Source organism: Aethalodelphis obliquidens, unplaced genomic scaffold, assembly GCF_003676395.1.
Source record: "Aethalodelphis obliquidens isolate GAN/ISIS:26980383/991018 unplaced genomic scaffold, ASM367639v1 scaffold5, whole genome shotgun sequence".
Classification (NCBI taxonomy): Eukaryota; Metazoa; Chordata; class Mammalia; order Artiodactyla; family Delphinidae; genus Aethalodelphis; species Aethalodelphis obliquidens.
In genome coordinates, this window is record NW_020837949.1 from 6,028,568 (window position 1) to 6,051,342 (window position 22,775).

The 22,775-nt window shown below is 61.6% G+C and overlaps 2 protein-coding genes across 4 annotated transcripts; one reads left to right on the plus strand and one right to left on the minus strand.

The window, feature by feature from the left end:
• Positions 1-48: 48 nt before the first annotated feature.
• SLC4A2 (solute carrier family 4 member 2) lies at positions 49-17,711 on the minus strand. Of its 2 annotated transcripts, none has more exons than XM_027101483.1 (23): positions 16,799-17,711; positions 13,735-13,848; positions 11,908-12,073; positions 11,508-11,746; positions 11,309-11,427; positions 9,524-9,756; positions 9,282-9,424; positions 7,669-7,849; positions 6,238-6,373; positions 5,976-6,141; positions 5,722-5,836; positions 5,416-5,600; positions 5,107-5,332; positions 4,742-4,957; positions 4,511-4,659; positions 4,185-4,379; positions 2,253-2,513; positions 2,050-2,139; positions 1,682-1,848; positions 1,090-1,343; positions 823-992; positions 383-556; positions 49-285 (listed from the first exon to the last, which is right to left on the minus strand). In XM_027101483.1, the coding sequence occupies exons 2-23, from the start codon at positions 13,783-13,785 to the stop codon at positions 205-207; spliced, it is 3,717 nt and encodes a 1,238-aa protein (XP_026957284.1). In that variant the 5' UTR covers positions 13,786-13,848; positions 16,799-17,711; the 3' UTR covers positions 49-204. The 2 variants fall into 2 exon arrangements, with proteins under 2 accessions (XP_026957284.1, XP_026957283.1); XM_027101482.1 differs by lacking the exon at positions 16,799-17,711 and adding an exon at positions 16,096-16,762.
• Positions 17,712-18,020: 309 nt separating this feature from the next.
• CDK5 (cyclin dependent kinase 5) lies at positions 18,021-21,942 on the plus strand. Of its 2 annotated transcripts, XM_027101499.1 has the most exons (12): positions 18,021-18,150; positions 18,747-18,835; positions 18,927-18,994; positions 19,127-19,187; positions 19,286-19,342; positions 19,999-20,094; positions 20,230-20,304; positions 20,441-20,537; positions 20,710-20,779; positions 21,296-21,356; positions 21,469-21,549; positions 21,662-21,942. In XM_027101499.1, exons 1-12 carry the CDS (start codon positions 18,114-18,116, stop codon positions 21,746-21,748), a joined length of 879 nt encoding a protein of 292 aa, XP_026957300.1. In that variant the 5' UTR covers positions 18,021-18,113; the 3' UTR covers positions 21,749-21,942. The 2 variants fall into 2 exon arrangements, with proteins under 2 accessions (XP_026957300.1, XP_026957299.1); XM_027101498.1 differs by lacking the exons at positions 21,296-21,356; positions 21,469-21,549; positions 21,662-21,942 and having other exon boundaries at positions 20,710-21,280.
• The last annotated feature ends 833 nt before the right edge of the window (positions 21,943-22,775 follow it).

The window sequence follows — 22,775 nt, forward strand, 5'->3', positions numbered from 1 at the left end:
GGCTCACACACACACACACACACACACACACACACACACGGCCGGGGATAGGTGGGGGCCGAAGCACTTTATTGCGGGGGCGCTGGTAAGGGGACTTTAAATTATTCACTTAAATAAAAATGAGGAGGGAGGAGGACGGGGCGAGCACCCCCAGCCCCTGTTCCCTCTGTCCATCTGTCCCTCGGCTGTCCATCCAGGTAGCAGCTACACAGGCATGGGCATCTCGTTGTACTCGTCCACGCCCTCCCGCTCATCAAACACCGGCTCTGCCTCGTTAGCGTCCAGCTGTGGTGGGGCAGAGTCGGAAGTTGGTGCTGAGTGCGACCCCTTGGCAAGACCGAGGTGGGGGCCGGTGGGGTGGGGAGGGGCGCGGGAGCCTTACGCATTTCATCTCTCGCTCGGTGAAGATGCGGGTGAGCACCAGCATGCGGAGCGGCACCGTGAGGATGAGGATGAAGGGGAAGGCCAGGGAGGCAGCCGTGGACATGACGGCCCAGAGCACGGCCAGGCAGAGCAGCTGCAGGGCTGTGAACAGGTGCATACGGAGGGTCCGAACCTGGGGGGGCGGGGTGCAGGGCAAGACAGGTGAGCCCAGGCTTCTCTCCAGCCTCCGAGCGCCCCGGTCCCCGGAGGGCCATCAGGCCTGCCACATCCAGAGGACGACGACCCCTCTCCCCTCCACAGGGGTGGGACGGAAGCGCCTCCTTGGGTCTGCACGGGCTGAATGGGGGCTGGCCAGGGTGGGCAGATGGGGGGCTGGAGGGTGACCCACACAGACCAGGAGGGGGCAGAGGCACAGGGCCCTTCCGAGCCAGGTCTCACCTTCTTGACATAGGTGACGTCTGGGTGGTGTTTGGGTGGCATGAGAAGCAGGTGCAGCCGCTCATAGAACTGGATCCCGTTAAGGGAGGTAACTCCCATGTACAGGAAAATCCCGAAGAGCACAGCCAGGGGGATCTGCCGGAGCAGATCCCCGATGACCAAGGAGAGGCCTGGGGGAGGAGGAGAAGAAACAGCTGGCCCCAGCGCTCTCTACCCCAGTGGCCCCAGGACCCCTCCGGGAAGGCTGGGCGCAAGAGGGGAACGCACCCACAAGCAGGGCAACCAGCAGCCCCGTCACCCGCTGCTCCTTGACCTCCTGGATCTTGGGCTTGTCCCCGGGCGCCACAGCCTTGCTCATGACAGTAAGCGCGTTGGCATGCGTGACGGAGCGGACGGTGGCAGCAGCCAACCAGGGCAAGCCAAAGAGGGCACAGATGCCGCCCATGGCCACGATGAGCAGCAGGTCCAGGTGGAAGCCGGAGCCCTTCTGCAGCATGCGCTCCTTCTTGGAGATGATCAGCCTGGGCGGAGACAGGCACGCACTGAGCCCCGGGCCCAGCCTGGCAGATAACCGTGTCTTTCCAGAGTGCCCAGTCACCTCTGTCTGTTTCTGGAACCTGATGGTCCCTGCCTCTTCCGTCAGGGCGAGGGTCCCATCACGGAACTGAGTCCTATCTGGCCCTCCCCACCCTCCTGGACAGCTCCCAGCCCGTACTGTGCCCACCTGAGCAAACGTCAGTGGGATTTTCTGCTGCCTACAAAGTCAGCTCCAGCAGCCAGCCTGCCGGGGGCTCCAGCCCCTCCACGCAGCAGGCGGTCGCCGTCTGCACGGCACCCCGCCTATGCCAGGACCACTCACGTGGTGATCTGTGTCTCCATGAAGATAAGGATGAAGACCAAGATGGCAGGCAGCAGGCTGGCGACCATCATCCACACGGGGAAGGAGCTGCGCTCCCCCAGGGGGTTGATGACCCAGCCCCGCTTCTCTGGGGCTGTCACTGAGATTCCGCTGGGCACGCTCAGCTTCTGCGGGGCAGAGGGTGGGGCCGGGGGCGGGTGAACCTTGGAGGGAGTGCCCTGAGCTGCACTGGGCAGGGTGGACGCCGAAGGCGTGCTGTGGGAAAGGCCTGGTGTCTGCCCAGTTTAGAGGCAGCTCTGGACTTGGGGGCCTGGGGGGGAACGTCCAGAGTCCAGCACCGCCTCACTGCTGCGCGCGCTCCGCCGTACCTGGGTGTAGGTGTCCTCGATACTGTAATCCACAAGCACCATGATGAGGATCGCGATGGGTACCCCAAAGTCCCCGATCACTCGCCGCACCTGTGGGCGAGCACCATGCTCAGAGGCCCCACACCTCGCTGCAGCCCCGACTCCGAGTCGCCCCCCTTCCTGCCCCCAGATCTCGCCTCCCTCGGGCCCGCCAGCCCACACACCCGGCCAGGGAAGAACCGGCTATTCTTGAATTTGCGCAGGAAGAAGGCGATGAAGAAGGTGCCAGCCATGAGCACCAGCGACAACAGGGCGGTGTTGGGCTGGCCCCGGGGCCTCCCCTGCCTGGACGGCCCGGCTGAGCTCTCATTCCTCGGCCCCAGCGTGGCTGCTTCTGCTGCCCCAGCCCACGTGGCGTTCTCGCTACTGTCTGCCTCGGAGCTGTTGGAGACTGAACAGCCGTGGAGGGGATGTTCCTGGAAGATCTGGGGAGAGGACAAAGGATTCTATCAGCTTAACTGGTGAGACATCCGGGACTCAGCTATATGCTAAGTGGGACAGGTAGGGCTGGGGGTGGCTGGCCTGCCCTCAAAGAGCTTGTCTTGATTAAGAAAATGACCGAGGTGACCAGATGTGAGCACAAGACAACTAGAAATTAAGAGAGGGGCTGGTCTGGGACTTCCCTGGCGGTCCAGTGGTTAAGACTGAGCTTCCAATGCAGAGGGTGTGTGGGTTTGATCCCTGGTCAGGGAACTAAGATCCCACATGACACCCGGCGTGGCCAAAAAATTAAAAAGAAAAAAAAAAAAGAGGGGTTGATCTAATTCGGGAAAGCAACTGCAAACGAGGCTCCAGCCAGGCCTGGAGGAGCAACACGGGGAGCGTGGTGGACCTCGGGGGCACATCTTCTCCTGATCCTGACACAGACACAGACGTGGGTCTGATGCCCAGACCGTGACCCTGTCTGTCACCTTGGGGGCCTTTCCCTTTGACATTCTGGATTGTTCGCCGCTTTAACAAAAGCACAGGGGCTTCCCTGGTGGCACGGTGGTTAAGAATCCGCCTGCCAGTGCAGGGGACACGGGTTCAAGCCCTGGTCCAGGAAGATCCCACGTCGTGGAGCAACTAAGCCCGTGAGGCACAACTACTGAGCCTGCGCTCTAGAGCCCACGAGCCACAACTACTGAGCCCGTTCACCTAGAGCCGGTGCTCTGCAACAAGAGAAGCCACCGCAATGAGAAGCCCGCACAACACAACGAAGGGCAGCTCCCCGCCCCCCACACAAAAAAAGAGGAGCCCCCACTTGCCGCAACTAGAGAAAGCCCGCATGCAGCAACAAAGACCCAATGCAGCCAAATAAATAAATATATTAAAAAGAAAAAAAAAGAATCCACCTGCCAATGCAGGGGACATGGGTTCAAGCCCTGATCTGGGAAGATCCCACATGCCGCAGAGCAACTAAGCCCGCGCGCCACAACTACTGAGCCTGCGCTCTAGAGCCCGCGAGCCACAACTACGGAAGCCCGCGCACCTAGAGCCCGTGCTCCACAACAAGAGAAGCCACCGCAGTGAGAAGCCTGCGCACCACAACGAAGAGTAGCCCCCGCTCGCCGCAGCTAGAGAGAGCCCGTGCGCGGCAACGAAGACCCAACGCGGCCATAAATAAATAAATAAATAAAGTTATTAAGGAAAAAACAAAAGCACATGTTACCTTCGTTATTAAAGGTATGTGAGTCATCCACCTAGATATTCAGCCTGACAGGTAATGAAATAATTGCAGAGTAAGCTCATAAGGATCCCCCTTTTCACATCTTAAATTTTTGAAAATTTATTTCACAAAAGATACTGTGAAACATACGTCTTATATGCTGTGAAGCACGCATACTACTTCTGCAAGAATGTATTTGCAAGTTTAAAAAACAAAACAAAAAAGTGAGTCTTTAAGACTGATCTGAAGCTCTGGTGTATATGTTGCTGACAGGGAGGGAGGGTGGGCGGGGAAGGGGTGGGGGCAGCAGGAAGGACCAGCCTAGGTTCTGTGGCTCCATGGGGCAGCCCGGCCTCACGCTCAGAGAACAAACGGGCAGGACGCCCCCGGCTCCCTCCAGTCCCAAAGCCCGGCCCCTCCTGGGCCAGGTTCCGTTAGGCCCACCCACCTTAACCAGCTTGTAGAAGGTCTCGTAGATGAAGATGAGAGAGATGAGGAAGGCGAAGATCTCCTGGGTGAAGCGGGAGACGAAGCGCACCAGGAAGCTCCCCTCCAGGGCCACCATGAGCAGGGCCAGCAGCACCAGCCAGAAGCCAATCCACACGCGGCCCACCAGGTACTCCAGATCGTTGCTGCTGCAGAACTGGGGCACGGTGGGCAGTCAGGCTCGGAGCCCGGGGCAGGCTAACGGGGCGGGAGTGCTCGGGGAAGAGGACGGGGAGCTGAGCTGAGCTGGGCAGGAAGGACCAGCCCGGGTAGCCCGTGGCCCCTCACCGAGAAGAAGGCTTCCTCGAAGACCAGCAGGGGCCCCGAGAAACCGATCACCAGCAGCGGCTGGGCCCCCAGCAGGCAGAAGATCACGCCCTGCACTGCCGTGGACATGATCAGCTCCGATACTCCAATCAGGTCATGCGTCTTCTCTCCTAGGGCAGCAAGAGCCAGCTCAGCGGCTGGCGGCCGGGGGGACCCGTGCGCTCCCCACCACGACCTGAAGCCTCTCCTTACCCAGCAGCCCCCCGAAGGTGATGGCAGGAGACAGGGCCGCGAAGTAGATGAAGATGACGGCGGCCAGGCACTGGGGGTTGAGCGCGTCTCGGAAGTCGCTCAGGTAGTGGGGATAGCGGCGCCGCACATCTCGGATCAAGCCCCCAAAAGGCCGGCCTGTCCGCCGAAGGGGATCGTCTTCCACCACACCTGCCACCTCTACCATCTGCAGGAGCGCTGCAACCCGGGCCTCCGTCAGGGCGCCCGTCACAGCCCTCTTCCTCCCGTCCCGCTCTCCTCCGTGTACAACAGACCACCCTCCGGCCTAACCCCCAAGCCCCCAGCCGGCAGCCCAGACCCGGCCCCCGGCCTGCACTGGCCCGTACCCTTATCTTGGGCTGACTTGGGCTCCAGCCCAGCCCCCGGGGGCAACAGCCGGACCTGCTCCTCTCGCTTCTTGAGCATCTGCCGCTGGAAGTGAGCGACGGATCGCAGCAGCTCCTCGCCCTGCACCTCCGAGGGCGGCAGCACCACGCTGCAGTCCAGGAAGGCGTTGATGGCCGTCAGCAGGTCCTCCCGTTCGTCTGCCAGGTAGGCGGCCTCGTGGAATTGCTGCCGAGGTGGGACGGGGCTAGTGAGGACGCGGGACGAGGGCCGGGCCGGGGCCAGGCTGGGCGGGCTGGGCGGCGGCTGACCTTGTCGGACATGAGGGTGGAGATGGAGCGGCCAATCTCGTGGTAGTCCATGTTGGCACTGCTCGGGCCCAGCAGCAGGAAGAGGAAGCGCACAGGCACCGGCACCTCCAGCACCGCGTCCAGCTCCGCTGCCTCCCGCAGCCGCACGAAGGCCATGGTGGGGCGGGAGAGGAACTCCACGCAGCCTGGGGGCGTGCAGCCGGCATGGGCGCGGGAGCAGCAGTCGCCTCCCGGCCCTCAGTGCAGGGGCGCCCCCGAGGCAGGCCCGGCCACCCGCACCCTGCCCCCCGAGCTCGTCCCACATACCCACAAGGACCACCGTAGCCTCGGCGTTCTCAGGGATCTTCTCCAGAAGCTTCAGCTCATGCTTGGACTTGGAGCGGGTGATCCCAGCTGGAGGAGCTGCAGGAGGCAGCTCACGCTGGGGATGCAGGAGAGCAGAGCTCAGCCTGGCTACCCCCCACCCCCGGCCCCGCCCGTTCCCGCCCGACTCGCTCGGCGGTCCCGCAGCCGCAGTGGCGGCCTGACCTGACCCAGGCAGGGTCACTTTCTCCCCTCACCTCTCGCTCCACCTCCAGCCGGGTCTCGGGAACACCTCCAATGAGAGGCTCGGTGACGTGGGGGTCGCTCTCGGCCCCCTGGCCGTGGTGATGCCCCAGCAGGGAGCCCAGGGAGCCGGCCGAGATGTTGCGGGGAAAGGAGAAGTCCTTCTCATCACTCGGGTGGCTGGTGGGGCAGCAGGCAGGAGGTGAGGAGGGCCGGCGGCCGGCACTGGGCATGGGCGGGCACTGGGCACGGGCGGGTGGGCGGGCGGTGCCTCACCTGTGTTTCAGCAGCAGGGCCCTCAGCACGTTGGCTCTGTCCTCAGCCTTGATCTGGTCAGAGATGACCATCTGCTCCACCACCTGGTGGGCCACGCCAGGCAGGGTCTGCTGGTCCAGGTCCAAGAGCACAGCCCCTGGAATAAGGACCACCGCGAGAGGCCCTCATCCCCAGGCAAGATGCAAGGGCGGGGATGGGAGGGAGGGAGAGCGGGAGCGAGGGCAGTCAAGTAAGTGCGGCCAGGGATCGGTGAGCAGGGCCCAGCGCTGCCCGAGGCCCAAGTCCCACGGCCTCTCTGACCCATTTCTTCCAGCCCCCCTCTCCCCGCAGGAATGCTGTGGGGCTCAGCAGAGGCCAGGGAACCCCTGCCATCAGAGAGGCCACCGGGGTCGGGTCCTGCCCAGATGCCCCTTCCGGGAAGCACACAGCAGGAAGCGCCCCGGGCCACCCCCTCGGCCTAGACTGCTCTTCACTGCCAGCAAGTGCATCCTCTGACTTCACTCTAGGGTCCTAGTTCCGCCCTCTGGAGCGCGAGACAGCCGGTCTGCGGCCTCGTCCCCATGGCAGCCCTGGAGCCATCTGAAGACGTCCCCCTCCAAGTCCAGCAGCTGCTCAAGGACAGTTTCTAGGTCTCTGCACCCCGTCACTGCTCTGAGCTGCCATTTCATATAGAAATGAAGGTCCTTTCAAAAGTCACCAGGTCATTTTTCCATCAAGGTCAACTCACAGGAACACAGAACTAAAGACCCAACAGAACCAAAGGCCCCCCGAGCAGCCGAAACCAAGATGGCAAAGCCTGGCGACAAAGCACCCGCACTTTGGCGCCTTACCCCAAGCCCTCAAGCCTCACTCAGAGCCGAGTTAGTTTCTGCTAGTTTGGAAGTAATTCTGACAGCAGGTTTCTGAGTCCTCAGCTGCTTAGAAGCAGGCCTGCTGACAGCAGCTGGGAGCGATTCCCCAACAGGAAGGAGGAAACGAGCAAACAGCAGAACATCAGGCACAGCGCTCGCGAATCCTGCATCCGCGCTCATGCAGTCGTTCACACAGCCCTGCTACAGGTTAGATCACGTTCCCCAGAGTCTCTAGAATTTCCCAAAGCGTTCCACTAAAACTGTCTGACGACACTGTAGCATCCAAAACATACCAGCTTCCGTTATCTGAAAATATCACTTAGAGAAGCTGCTTGCTGAGGATGCCAGGCAAGAGGAGAGGGTCAGTCCTGCCGTGCGTCACCCAATGACAGAGCCCGAGGAATGGCAGGCATCGTGACAGGTGATATCATGACAGGAGATGCTCCCTCCTGGGCTCTGGTGACATTACACACCCTGCTGCTCAAGACAAATGTGGGACCGTGTGGTCCTCAGAGAACAGGCTTGGCGGGCGAAGGGAACTCCTGGGGCGATGATGGGCAGGGGGTGGGGCGTGGGTTACCGTGGGCCAGGGTCCGGCGCAGCTCCAGGAGGCTGCGGAACGAGAGGGAGGCCACGTGGGGCTTCCCCCAGCGCTCCGTCTCTTCCTCTACGTCCTCCTCGAATTTGATCCAGCGCGCCGTCTCCCGCCACTGAGGCTCCTGGTTTTTGTCCAGCAGCAACTCATTCAGTTCCACAAACACCTTGGGGTGAGATGAGAGGGCATGGCAGGACGGAGGGCACAGGCATGGAGCCTGGGCAAGTTATTAACCCATCTGAGACTGTCCCTCGTCCGTGAAATGGGAGTAATACCACCCCCGTTACTAGAGTACAGCACAGGGACCTAGTGTATAGCACAGGGATCTATACTCAATATTTTATAATAACCTATGAGAAAAAAGAATCTGAAAAAAATAGATATATATGTACGTATAACTGAATCACTTTGCTGTACATCTGAAACTAACACATTGTAAATCAACTGTACTAACGATAATAATAAAGGGTTCTAGTGGGGGCTAAAAGAAAAAGTATACAAAACATTTAGCACAGTATATGACTCTTAGTAACCGTCTGATGAATGGTCACTACACACACACACACACACACACACACACAACCTGGAATTTTTTTTTTTTTTTTTGCCTCGCCACACAGCATGCGGAACTTCCCTGACCAGGGATCGAACCGATGGGAAGTGAGGAGTACTAACCACTGGACCACCTGGGAAGTCCTACATTGGAATTCTGTAGGATTCATTTATATGCATTCAAGAAATGACAAAACTAATTGAGAGTGACTGCAGAGCGGTCACCTCTGAGGGTGGTGACTAGGCAGAGGCCCGAGGGAACTCCCTGAGTGTGGGAAATGTCCTATATCTAGGTAGGGTTGGCCAGGTATTTACACGTGCAGAGTGTCACAGAGCTGTCTGCTTAACCCGAGTGTACTTTACGGTGTCTGTTTGACCGCAATAAAAAGGTTACCAAAAATAGCCACTGGGAGGGTCAGGGTTCAGAACCAGAGCCCTGAGGTCTAAGGTGGGCAACATCGCTACGTAACTGAGTGGCCTTGACCAGTCACTGCCCCCGATGTATGGCTGATGCCGCCTGGGCCATCATCCTCACAGGTTACGGGAGGACTGGATGAGCACAGAGGTGACTGGATTCTGAAAAATGAAACGCGCTGCTCCACGGAGCTGCCTCTGGCCCAAACGGTCTTCAAACACCTCGCTGCCAGCTGCCAGAAAACGGGCATGAAAGGGAAGCCGACCTGTCTAAGATGTGAACCAGAACCGTAAGGCCCACACCAGCAACAGCAGGTAATACCGTAATAACTGTCTGGGGACAGACGGCTACTAGACTTACCGTAGTACACACGTCGTAATATGCTTAAATGTTGAATCGTTATGTTGTACACCTGAGGCTAACGTAATATTGTGTATCGACTATATTTCAATTTAAAAAAAATCAATGCTGTTTGAAGATGTGTATATTGCACTCTTGTGCAGTGTACAACCTTCAAAACCATACATGGCAACCCTGGTGCTCGAGATAACCGCAGGTCCGAGAAGGGACGGGGGCTGTGGTGAGAAGACGGATGGGGAGATGCTGCAAGACCGTGAAGCGGAGAAATTACCTCGTGGGGCTTGTGGGGGGCCCGGGGCCGAGCCCGAGGGGTGGGGCCAGGCTCTCGCCCTTCCCGGCCACTCTGCACAGACGCTTTTGCATTCTTCCGCACCAAATGTCGCCGTACCCCAGGAACGTCCTCAAACCGGTGACCTGTGGGCGGGAGGTGGAGGGACAGGGTCAAGCGCCCCTTCCTCTTACCCCCACCCTCGTTCGCAGCAGCTCCGGGCTTGGCCCAGGCCCAGCACTCACTCTTCATGAGGTCTAGGTCGGCCGTGGCCAGCGTCTGGGCCTCGCTCTCGTCCGTCGGGACCCGGGGCAGCAGTGCCTGCTCAGCCCCAGTCATGCTGCCGATGCGTCTCCTCTCCTGCAGATTGTAGCTGCGGTGCCCAGGCTGCACTTTGGCCAGGGGGCGCCCAGAGGCACCCCCGTCATCACCTCCCGCTGTGACACTGGCCACAGCCGCCACCTCTTCCACCAGGGCTCTGGACAGACAAAGCAGCCGTGAGCCTGAGAAGGCTGGCCCCTCTCCCTCGGCCGGGAGCCACACAGGAGGGACCCAGGAAGGGGACCCCGCTGGACCTCACCCCTCCTCGCTCCCCACTCTCGGTAGGTGCGGATGTGAAAGTGAGGATTCTGGAAGCAGACTGCCGCATCTAAATCCGGCTCGACCATTTACTGGCTGTGCCCCCCCAAGCGATCACACAAGCCACCCGGAACATCAGCTCAGCAGCAAGATGGAGCTGAGGGCAGCCTTCCCAGGTGTGGGGAGAGTGAAGTCCGTAAAAGTACCCAGAGTACCCTGCTTCCCCTCCCAGGCACACCCCTAACAATGGACTCGAGGTTCACAGGGTCCCGTGTTTCTAACCAAATGTAGTAAAGTACATGGAAATGGGCCTTTGAAACTGTAGACACCCCACCCCTACCCAACAGTCAAGGAGGATATGAACCCCTGTCCCTTACAGATTCCAGCTTCTGCTCCCGTCCCCCAAGCTGCGATGCCTCCTTTCTCTCTGCCACTGCCAGTGGGTCCCTGTCCCTGCCGCACCATTCCAAACCGTTCTCCCGGCATCTCACCTCCCACAGCTCCGAGCCCCCATCCCCTGCCCACGACCAGTCCCTCCTCTGCCAGGCTTTCTCCACCTCCACCTGCCTTCCATGCCCATGCTTCTGCTCGCACCCCTGCCCACAAATCTGACCCACTTTTCCAGCGCAACGCTGTGCTCTCTCTGGGGCTCCGCCACCTCCTCCTGGCCGTCCAGCCACCTGCAGGCCTGCACCCCCAGTGCAGATGGCCAACGCGGACCCAGCTCCATCCACATTGTCCTATCTCCCCAGCGAGCCTGTGCCGCCCTGGAGGGGCAATCCGCCCTTCACTTCCCCGGGTCCTTCGCACTGCCTGGCGCCCAGAAACCAACAGGGAGGTGACAGTAGTGACCTTGAGACCCAGTTCAAAGTGATTTCTTCCAAGAAAGCTTCTCTGGCTAACAACCCCAAACTCCAATCACCTACTGGTACCGACACTACACCTGAACCAGGTCGTCTGGCACAGTAACTTGTTCTGATACCATTTCATGAGACCACAAGCAGGGTAGACTGGCAGCTAGCTCCCCAAGAGCAAGAGGGGGTCTCCTGTTGCTCTCACACCCTTGGGGTCCCAGGGGTGCGTGGAGGTCACCTGTCCAGTCCCTGATCCGGGGTTTGACGCTGCTCTACCTGAAGCCACGGGCGGGGGGATGGCAGGGGGTGGGAGAAGACGGCTTAGACCACACATCTCTTCCGTGCCGGGCGGACCCGTACTTAAACTTCCGTTCACACCACCCTTTAACCCCTACCACCACCTTGCGAGAAAAGTTGTATTATTCTTGGTTTATCGATGGGAAAACAGGCTCACAGACACTGTGACTCGTGCAAAGTCAAATCGCGGCGGCAGGGCTGGGATTTTGGAACCTGTCTGAGGACCTCAAGGCTCCTGCTTTGTCCCCCACATCAACTCGCTGGTGCCGGCCCGGGAGGTCCCTGTTTGGGGACACTTACCCAGTCTGGGCCCCTTTGGTGGCCTGGGGAGCTGCCTCGTGGTGGGGCAGCATTGGAGGGGGAGACGGACTGGTTGTTTCCGCCTTCCGGTCCGCACCTTCATCCTCCTGGAGAAAGAACTAGAACAGGGACCCGTGTGAGCAGGTGAGGCCAGGCCAGGGGTACCGCAGACATCCCCAGGAGCCCCGCCCCCGCTCACCTGCACGGAAGAGGGTGTGGACGCAGGGGGTTGGCTGAGTGCCCGGGCCCCCTCGGCCTCACTGGCCTCATCCTCCTCTTCCTCGCCCTCCTCGATGGTGGGGGTCTCCCCGGTCGGGGAGGCTGCAGGGCGCCTGCGCGGCTTCCGTCCTGAGCCCTGGGGTACCTTTCGGCGCCTGGCGTCGGGAGGCAGGTGGGTGGACAGCGGGTGGTGGATGTGGTGGGAGGACTGCCGGTGGTCTGCAGGGAGGAGGGCGCTTAGCTGCCGGCGGGCACGGCTCCCCGCTCAGCTGGTCGGCCCCCAGCGCCGCCCCCCCAGGCCCCCGGCTCCATCCTGGCTCCATCCTGGCAGCCAGAGCACCCCTGCCCCCCGCTCGCTCCGCCTCCCCGAGCTCCCTCACATTCAAAGTCTGCCTCCCCGTAGCTTCGGCCCGGCTCCTCCCCTCCTCGGGACCCGGCCTCCTGCAGGATCTCCTCAAACCGCTCCACGCCCAGGGTGCGGTGAAGTTCATCCTCGTCCTGCTCAGGGAAGCCTGGCGTCACAGGGCCCAGGCTCTCTGGCTCCGGCTGTGAAAAAGAAGGGGCGGTGAGAACGCACGCACGCACGCACGGTAGACGCTCCTCGAAACCCCACCCCGCCTAGCGGCAGAGTCCAGTACCACCCCCAGCCCCGGCTGCCCTCCCCTCGAGTGCCAGGGACTCGGGACTCAGCACCCACCGCCCAGCGGCCCGTCCCCCGGGTTCCGGGCTCTCAGGACACCGGCTGGGCGCATTCCAGTCAGTTCTAGGGCATGTGGAAAGCGTCTGCCCTGGAAGCCTCAGCAGAAATGCTGTGTGTCCAGCCCGCAGGTCAAGGTCGGGTGTGTGATCTGGGCCGTTCACACGGCTGATAGTAGTGAACGCAGCCCCTGTGCTCAGGGATGGCGACTGAGCCTGAAAAGTAACTTCTGCAGGCGGCTGCGCTACCTGACCCGGGCTTGGTCTGAATCGAACTAGAGCCCAGCTCCTGGACAGGGATGCGGCGCTTCCCCTTGGGAGTCCGGAGCCGGGGAGCCCGGGACCTCAGCCGCTGCGGGGCCCCGCCCTGCCCCCACCCTCACTCCCCCCACCTGAGTCATACTGCAGGAGCGGCGGGACTGCGGTGGCCTGGCGCTTTGGAGAGCTCAGCCTAGCTGAGCAGCCGGCCGCCCAGCCCACGGCCTTGGTCCAACCCCCCCCACACACACACCCTCCCCCTCCCCCTCCCCCCGCCGGGCGTCTCAGCTCCAGGCACCGCTAAATATTTGCTCGAGAGCTTCTGGACTTGAAGGGCATCGAGATCTCCAAGGGCAGGGGTACCAGAGCAAGGAAGAGCAAGGGGGAGGTAGGCTGGGAAGAAGGGCGGGCCTTGGAGAGTCTCGGAGGTGGGGTCACGAGCAGCTGTGGGTGGCAGGGATACTGGGCAGGAGAAGATGTAGGGGTGAGGAGTCTGCTTCTCCCCAGCCCACCTCCGCAGCTCTAGCCCGGCTCCCCCCGCACTGGGCCTCACTCTCACCAGAATTAGCACGCGGGCTAGCCCGGGGTGGGGGGAGGAAGGTCAAGAACCCCTTGCACCTGAGGCTGAAGGAGGAAGTCCATGGCCGGCAGGGGTGAACTCGGGAGGGAGGGGGAGGGGACCAGCCGGCGCCTCTTCCTGGTCACGTGCCCCGCTGGGCCAAGGTGACCAATAACGGGCTGATTATGGCACTGGGGTTAATCATTAGCCTTCCCAGGAAGATGGGAGGGGGACACGTGGGGCGGTGGCCACGTGGGGGCCAGGAGGGGCGGGGCTGAGTGGCACGTGGGGCCGGGGGTGCAGCTGTCTGCCCAGAGCTACCTTGCAGCAGACCGGCGCCGCCTCTGAGACCCAGTCAGAGGCGGGGGTCGCTGGCTTAGAGACCCAGGCTTCCCAAAGTTCCTCTCTCGCTGAGGCTAAACAACAACCCGGGTCTTCAGGACACAGAGCCTCAACTCCCTCCCTAGGACCAGAAGCTGTCTGACACCCACCCCCCCAACGGATACCTGTCCCAGACCCAGTGCCCCACGCAAGGCCCGGAGCGGGGATGGCGGTGCCCCTCCCAAGTCCCTCACAGGCTCCCCTCCCAGGCCTCTCCGGACACACACGCCCCTGTCTGACACAGACCCGCACCCTGGCCAGAGCCCCGGGGGTGATGGTGGAGAGGGACAGAGGGGCAGCGGGCAATACTCACAGTGCGGAAGGAATCTGCGCCCGAGGCGGGGCGCCGGGGGGCGCTGCTCATGGCCAAATCCTAGCCCTTCTCGCTGTAGCTGCGGCTTTCAGGGCAACAAGGCGGCGGCATAACCTGGGGGGGGGGGGGGCGGGGGAGGAGCAATCACTGCATGAGAGAGGTGCCAGGCCTGCAGGGGCACCCCAACATTGCACAGCCAGGGGAGGGCAGGGCACGGGGCTTCACGGAAGCCCGCCGGCCACGAGGGGTCTCCTGGTTGCACAGGATCCTCCCAGACTAGGAAAGGCCTTAGAGTGGCCCTTGGAGGGTGGGGGGAGCAAAGAGAGTTATTTATGGGAAGAAAAGAGAGGAACAAAGAGAGACAGAGGCAAGGACTGAGGCAGGAGGCCACAGAGGGCCAAGGGACTAAGCGGAGTGAGGGGGAGAGAGCCGGGGGTGGGAGATGCTGGGGGGGAAAAAAGGCAGACAGGAGTCAAGGCCCAGACCCGGAGAGAAAGCAGCGATCAGGGAGGGGAGACAGAGGAAGCAGGGAGGAGAGGCCGAGCCAGAAACGGGAGCGGTGGGAGCGGTGGCCCAGCGGTGGCACGGCACACTGAGGCGGGCTGAGACCAGAGAGGGCTGTGCTGGGGGGAGTGAGACACCCCTTGAGGCAGAGACGACGGGCGGATGAAGGAAGGGAGAAAGAGAGCTCTGGAGAGAGCCCAAAACAGCAAGCAACGGGGCTGTTCATGGGCCCCCTCCTCTGAAAAAAGCCCAGCCCCGAAGTGGGGGGGGAGGCTCCCTGGGGGAGGGGCAGGAGCCCAACTCCACTTACTCAGTGGGAGGGAGGAAGGGAGGCTGGCAGGCACAGGCCGGGCACGACTTTATAATGGGGGAGGGGCACGTGACGACCAGGAGGGTGGGCACAGAAACTCCGAGGTTCTGCCCTCAGGAGCCGTCCAATCCCTCCCCTCCCCAAGCCTGGGGCCAGGAAAATCTGAGTGGCAGGGCTGACGCCCTCCTGACCGTGACTGTAGGGGTGTCTGGGGAGGACACCGTGCGGGGGGAGGGCAGCGAAAGAGCTGCGGTTAGGGAACCCGACCAGTGCCAACTGGGGTACCTATTCCTAGTGGGGGCAGTGCTGGGGACACCCAAGGCTCTGCGACGGCAAAAGTACCGAAGCTCCCCAGTGTGTCACTGGGGGATCAGGGTTACCGGATTTAGGGCCAACTCGGGGGTAAGACAGGTCAGTGCAGGGTCAAACAATGTAGGTCTGGGGGTCAGTCCGGGGTGGGGAGCCCGGAGCGACACATTCCTGGCCGGCCTTCCAACTCAGCTGACTGCCCTCTTCACCTCCCCCTAGCAGGCCCTCCGCCAGGGCAAGTCTGTGCGGGGGAGAGGGGTGCTGGGGGAGGAAACCCGGTCTGGGAAGGAGTGCCGGCACCTGCCGGCGCCACACGCCCCGCTCCAGGCTGTGCCCTCAGTGCGCTCCTCCATCCTCCCCTCCTCCCTTTACCTCCGCCCCCCCTTCGCCCCCGCCCCCACCATCCTAGAACACAAAGCAGCCTCTGTCCAGAGCATCGATGCCGATAATCCGGGCTGGGGGCACATTCCGGGGACCAGCCCCGACCGGCCCGGAGGATTAGCAACTCTCCCCTGCCCAAGGGATTAGTACTCCGGATCCCCTTGGGGGGCATTAACCACCCCCCAGGTGAATTCGCACATTCCACAGCTCTTCGATGTGGGCCTGGCGGGACTGGGGAGCGAAGGGAGGAGGGAAAAGTGGACCCTGGATTTCAGGCGGCGCCGCCCCCCACACCCAGCACAGAGCTCCCCACCCAGCCAGCCCCCCAGGAGCTAGGTCGAACTCTCCGCGCTCGCCTTTCCCATCCCCACCCAGCTGCTCCCTCTTCTGCCTGACCCCTTGTCCTGACCTGACCCGCCAACCCCTTCCCGGCTCCGCCTCCCAACCCCGAGATCGGGGGCAGAGGCTTGGGGCAACACCTAGGCAGGGCACCCTGGACGGGCATGAAGGATAGAGTAGGGGACCAAAGAGGAGGGGTGTCGTCTTGGAGTCCGTCCAGGAGTTGGGAGGGCCGGCGGCGCCTCCCAGAGAGTACCCCCTCCTGGTGGCAGGGGGCGCGGCACCCTCGCTTTAGGGAACTCTAAGAAGCGGACCCTGGATCCCGCTTCCTACCAGCAATCACTCCTCTCGCCTCCCCATCCTTCTCCCCAAGACCTCGCTTCCCCGCGCCCCAGTCTCCGCCCTTTCCTGCACTTCCACTCCCTCCCAGCTCCGAGTGCCGAGTTCCCCCCTTTCCTTTCCCCTCCCTTCCTCCCTCCGCGGCCCTGGCCCTCCCCCTCCGCCACCTCTCCGCTTACCCGCTTCCTCTGGACTTCGTGCTGCAGGGGTCTCGGGGTCTCTCCCCCTTCTCTGGAGCCCTCGCGCGCTCCCGACGACTCCCCCGTGCCCACCTTGGGGCGCGCCCCCGTCGCTCCCAACTTCTCCCAACTCAACTTTCCCCCGCGCCACAGGCAGGCCAGCCCCCTGCGTGCGCGCCCCCTGGCGCACCGTGCGCGGCCCCGCCGCAGCGGGTTGGGAGGCGCGGAGTGGGGGCCGAGACCCGGGGGCGGAGGCGCGCTCCCAGGCAAGGCCCGGCACTGGGAGCCCAGCGCCGAGGAGGCCGCCCGGGCTGTCCCTCGGCGCTGCCCAGCGAGGTTGCCGCCCCAGGCTTCCCCGCACGGACGCCCCGGGGACGTCGTTTCTTGGCCCCATTAGGCACCTCTGGGCGGAAAGGGGCCCGCCTCATGCTGGGGATCCCAGGCAGGAAAAAGGAGGCACAAAGATGATCAGGAAATTCGAGGCGGAGGAAGTTGAAATATAAATGCATCGGGGTCAAGCTTCTCTCGCGGCCGCGGGCGTCCCCGGCCTCCCACCCGCAGTTTCCCCAGTGCCTCCAAGAAAGCCCCTGTCTTTGCCTGGAGGACAGGGACAGGAGCGGGGGGGGGGGGGGGGGGGGAGCGCGAGAGGGGTGATGGCGGGGATGGATGCCCATTACCCTGAACTGACTTAGACTTTACGAACCGGGGAAATTCTGCCTCGGAGAGATTCCCTGCGGTGACCTTCCTTCTCGAACCCTATTCATAGTCACCACCTGTCATTTAAAGATCTCTGTGTGTACTTCTGGTTTTCTAATAAATTATAACTTGTTCCAGATAAGGAATATACGTTTCGCTTCTTTAGTCTGCCACCGGCTGAAGCACTGCAACGTGTATGCAGAAAACGTTCAGATATAAACGAGTTAATTAACCAATGTTTAGCACCAACTTTGGTTCCGGCGCTGAGGAGTGCTGTTTGGGGCAGTTATCATCCAGGTCACGTCCCTCAAGAATGCAGTCATGAGACAGAGAGAAGCCGCAAGAAAAATCTATAATCAACTCCTTAAGGGATGAGGTCAAGGCTGCTTCAAGTGTAGCTTCTGTCTGTCCTTCTGTCTGTTGAGGGCAGTAACCAACCTGCCAGCCCTCGGCCACACCCTGGCCGACTCCAGTGGGCCCGGGCTCTGCCGGGGGTGGGGACACCCTCCCAGTGTCCAGCCAGCTTGCCTCGGGATATCAGAGTGTAGCGAAAGGCTGGAGTTGGGTGGGCTCCGAGACGACAAACGGGTCTCACAGGAGAGAGGAGTCTCTGGCGTTTGGTGAATCCAGTCTCCACTGGGGCACACCTGCCTCTCTTTCCAGCCCTGCGGTCAGCTGGTCCCTGTGAAGTCATCGTCAGCAAGACATGGCTCAGAGCCATTCCCTAATCAATCCTGAGGTCACCAGATGGCCTAGGGAGAGGTGGAAACCCGTGCTGAGATTGTCAGGGAGTCGATGGAACCTCAATATCATCAACCGGGGCAGAGCAGGGCCACCTGGGCTCAGGATGCAGGCCGCAAAAACCCAAACCTTTGAAAGCGCCCTACCCCCACCCCTGCTGCCTTCTGGAATGTGTAGTCCCGGAGAGGTCCTTCTCAAAAGAAGGTTGTAAGCGCTGAAAAGGAATAACACTAGCAGGGCACACTGGGAGCCGCGCGCGACGGCGGGGAGCCGGGAAAACGGACACGCGATGCTTCCTGGGACTTGAAGTCCAAGGGATGACTCCGCGGTCGAACAGGAGTCCCGGGAGGCAAGTGCTGCAGAGAGCCTGAGCGCAGCCTGCTGGGGGTTGTAGTCTTCTTGTTGTCTAAGGCCCCGGACATTACTGGGAAACCTGGCGCCCTAGGACTACAAGCCAGAGAAGCCCATGCGCAGGCAGTGGGGCGGGGCAGGACCGGAGGCTGGGGTGCCGCCTCCTCTGCAACGCCGGGCCCGGAGTCTCAGAACCCAGGGCCCGCAAGGGTCCTCGCGCGGCTGCCGCGATGCAGAAATACGAGAAGCTGGAGAAGATTGGGGAAGGTAATGGGACCACGAGATGTTCCTGCAAGATCTCTTTCTGCAGACCCTTTAGCATTCCTTGCATCCCGGGCTGCTGTACCGTCAGCAATACCCACAGACTCCAACCTCAGCACTGGCTGCAGCCCTGGCCCTGAGCTCAACACTCCTTGCAGACACCAATCCTCCCCCGTTAGCATTTCCCATAGACGCCCCCCTCCCAACCTTAGCACCCCTGTAGACCCGCCTCCGACCTCTGCACGTGCTGCATTTGCTACCCCTGTCCTCAGCGCCACTTGCAGAACCTCACCCACAGTTCTCGCAGCAGACCTCCAACTTCAGCGTTCCTGCGGCCCTCATTCCTCTCCCAGACCCCTGCTCCCTATTTTCAGACCCTCCAGAAGCTCGGCCTTTATTGTTGACCTCCTCACCCAGCAGCTGCAGCCTCTCCCTGTTGCAGACACCCTTGAGCCATCTGCAGGCTCCTCCCTGCCACATCCCCCACTTCTCCAGGCATCAGAAGTAACACCCCCCCACGCTGCTTGCTCTCCCGGCAGGGACCGCCTGGGTTGGGGAAGGGTGCCCCATCCTTTCCCTCAGCCCTGACCTCCTTCCTCTAGGCACCTACGGAACAGTGTTCAAGGCCAAAAACCGGGAGACTCATGAGATCGTGGCTCTGAAACGGGTGAGGCTGGATGATGATGATGAGGTAGGACTGGGGTATTGGGGCCAGGGAGGGGTTGAGGGCCTAGGCTGGGTGGGACGTGACTGTGGCCCACCTGGCCCCCTCCAATGTGTAGGGAGTGCCGAGTTCTGCCCTTCGGGAAATCTGCCTACTCAAGGAGCTGAAACACAAAAACATCGTCAGGTGTGTAGATGGGTGGGGTCCTCCTTGCCTGTGTGGTCCGGTGGTGGGGGCTTCAGAGATGGGCTGGGCTGACACTGGGATAGTAGGTGCAGACTTGCGGCGCTGCCTGGCTGAGCACTCGCTTCTCCCTAGGCTCCACGACGTCCTGCACAGCGACAAGAAGCTGACTTTGGTTTTTGAGTTCTGTGACCAGGTGAAAGGGGGACTTGAGGGACAGTAGCCTTGGGAGGATATAGGGACCCAGACTGAGGTTAAACTCTGTCCCATCCCCCACCCCCATCCCGTTTTTAGGACCTTAAGAAGTATTTCGACAGCTGCAATGGTGACCTAGATCCTGAAATTGTGAAGGTGAGGATACCGGTTTCCTGGGAGCTCACTGGGGCTGGGGTTGGCGTCCGGATTCAGTGGACATGCTCTCAGGCCCTGCACGGGGACACTCGGGGCACGAGGGGAGGAGAAAACCCTGGTTCTGTCTCCGAGAGCTTCCATCTTAGCAAAAGCACTTTCACGTGATCGCTTTGACCTGAAGGGAACACTCTGATGTCAGGGACGGGATTTACATTTGAGAGGCAGGAAAATGAGGTTCAGAGAGATTCATTCATTCAACAAATACGTACTGAATGCTTTGCGGTGTGCCAAGCACTGTTCTAGGCCCAGGTTCCAGGGCAAAGAAGTGCTGAATAATAATACAGCACAGCATATACATTGTTGGTTATGATGTTCGTGTTCAAAGGAGGCCAGGTAGGGGAGAGATCAGTGTGGGCTGGAAAGGTAGGAGGGCCCACCAAGTTGTCAGTTCTGGAAAGGTGGGGATCGGGGCCCCCGTTCACCTTTCGAGTACCCAGCAAAGAACGAAGTAGGTCCTCGATAATGAAGGGGTGATGCTGGGCCGAGCTTGGTGCTGAAAGACTGCTGGGGTTTCAAGGCAAAGCAGAGGGGAGCGTGACCCATCGTTGGGCCCGCTTCCAGACGGTTCGATGAACTCCTCCCTGCCCCTCCCCTAGTCGTTCCTCTTCCAGCTGCTAAAAGGCCTGGGATTCTGTCACAGCCGAAACGTGCTACACAGGGACCTGAAGCCTCAGAACCTGCTCATAAACAGGGTACCTCTGGGCGAGAGGACGGGACCTCAGGGAGGCTGGCGTGGGATGAGGGGAGCTGGACGGGAAGGCGGGAGCGGGGGGCTGCCCTCAGACTGTGGAAGAGCCCCTCTCCGTGCCCCTCCCCCTCCCCCTCAGAATGGGGAGCTGAAATTGGCTGATTTCGGCTTGGCTCGCGCCTTTGGGATCCCCGTTCGCTGTTACTCAGCTGAGGTGAGCTGCGGGGCGGGAAGTGGGGGTGAGGGAGGGAGTCCCCAGCCAGCATCCCTCAGCTCCTCCGGGACTCCTCTCTGAGCGCTCTCCTCCCCAGCCCTCAAACTGGGGGTCCCTGTGGTGGGGTCCTTTCCAGGTGGTCACGCTGTGGTACCGCCCACCGGATGTCCTCTTTGGGGCCAAGCTGTACTCCACGTCCATTGACATGTGGTCGGCGGGCTGCATCTTCGCAGGTGACACGCCGGGGTCTGCGGGGGCAACTCCGTCTCCCGTTTGAGTGAACAAAGAGGGTCTGGAGGGTCCCCTCTGGGGAAGGGAGTGGGGCCCCTGGGTGGGGAGGAGGCAGGGCAGGGCTGTGGGGGGCGCTTCTTTGCCTGTCACCCCCGCCCCCCGCCTCTCTCCCAGAGCTGGCCAACGCGGGGCGGCCCCTGTTTCCTGGCAACGACGTAGATGACCAGCTGAAGAGGATCTTCCGATATTCTTCCATCTCCCTTCACCTCAGGCCCTCTGGGAGGGGATCTGGAAGCCCCTGGAGCTCAGAGTGCAGGCAGGGAGGGCGGCGGTGGGCTGGGCTAGGCCTGGTCAGGGCTTCTCCTGAGGGCAGAGGGTGCCCGCCGCCAGCTGGAGAGCCTGCAGCCTGCAGGCAAGGAGGGCTCACTCCTCCAACTGAGAGCCGAATCCTTAGGCTGAAGGAGCCAAAAGGAGCAGGGGGACGATTAGTGAGAGTGGGGGACCGCTGACCGCTTCATCAGGACCATGGACCTCAGGGTTTAGGTCAAAGTCGTTAACGGCTATACAGAACCTGGCCTGCAGAAAACGGCACGCAGCTGGGACTGCGTCTGAGGGTCGCGTGGGCCGGGGGCCGCCTTCTGTCGTGAGCTGGGGGATAAAGTGAGGGGGGCAGGGGTGGGTATGAGGAATCCCCCTTCCCCAGGGGAAGAGCCCCTCACCTGCCCCTTTCCACCTGAGTGATCCTTGACCCCGTGGACACGCTGCTGGGGACACCGACCGAGGAGCAGTGGCCTGCCATGACCAAGCTGCCGGACTATAAGGTGTGACGGGTAATGGGCTCATGCATGGTTCGTCAGTGGCGCCCCTTAGGTCCTGGCCCTAGCAGCCTCCAGGGCCCCCGCACCCCCGGCTGACTCACCCTGCCCCCCACAGCCCTACCCGATGTACCCAGCCACAACGTCCCTGGTGAACGTCGTGCCCAAGCTCAGTGCCACAGGGAGGGACCTGCTGCAGGTGACCAAGGGCAGGGTACGGGGGCGGGGCTGGGGCCGGGGCACTTGTCGGGAGGGACCCGGGGAGCGGGGCTCTGGGCGTGAACCTGCCTCGCCTTCTTCTGTGCGTCCAGAACCTCCTGAAGTGTAACCCGGTCCAGCGCATCTCAGCAGAAGAGGCCCTGCAGCACCCCTACTTCTCCGACTTCTGCCCCCCCTAGGCTCCAGGCCCCCGGCGGCCAGGCTGGGGCCTGGCCTATTTAAGCCCCCTCTGGGGAGGGGAGGAAAGGCAGGGATGCACGGTGTGCCAAGCTCCAGCTGTGCTGGGCCCAACCAGGGTGGAGGTGCCCTAACCCGTGTTCTTCACTCCCTCCGTGGACTTTATTTAATTTCATAAATTGGCTCGTTTCCCACAGTCTGGCTGATGTGCTGGAAAAGTGGCTCTGGGCAGGGGGTGGGGGTGTGGTGCTGGGGGGGCCTGAGGCTCTGTTTCGCTTCCCCACCCTCTGCAACCCTGCTTCCAGCTCCAACACAACCCAGCTGTCCGGCCCTGGCTCTGCTACTCTGAGTGGCTGGAGGCTGGGGGTTGGAGGCTATGACCCTTACCCTTAGGTCTGCACCAGACCCTTACCCTTAGGCACTGCCACCACACCTGTGCGTATGTGCTCGTGCCCTTCCCTTTCTCTGCCCAGGAGGCGTTAGGCTCCCAGTGTCTGAGAGCAAGGATGGGCTTCTACCAGAATGCGGAGAAAAGAGCCGGGCCTTTCTTTATGGTTCTTGTCCCACGTGTACCCGCCCTGCCACTTCCCTCTTCACGCCCCCCACACCCAGGCCCTCAGGCTGGGACAGGAGGCACCCAAAGCGGTGGTTGGGAGCACCCCCTCCCCGGCTCCCTTATTTGTCATTTTCCAGTATTTAGGGTGCCGAGAAGGAGCTGAGAAAGCGGGCCTGGGCGTGTGCTTACTGGCAGGGGTGGGAAGGGAGGGCCTGGGCTCCCCCCTCAAGCTGGGGCCTGCAATTCTTGTGCAAAGGCTGCGGAAGCAGGAGCGGTTCCTGTGCGGGGCGGGCAGGCTGACACTCGGTCCCAAGTGTGAGAAAGTCACGAATGCCTAAGACAGGACAGCAGCTTGTGTTCTTGGAAGCGGGCTAGCCACGCCAGCTTCTCCCCACCGGCTCCGCCGCTTCTTGCCGGGCTCTGGATCAGAGCCTTCTGCCAGCCCTTCCCTGATCTGACCCCGAGTGCGGCTG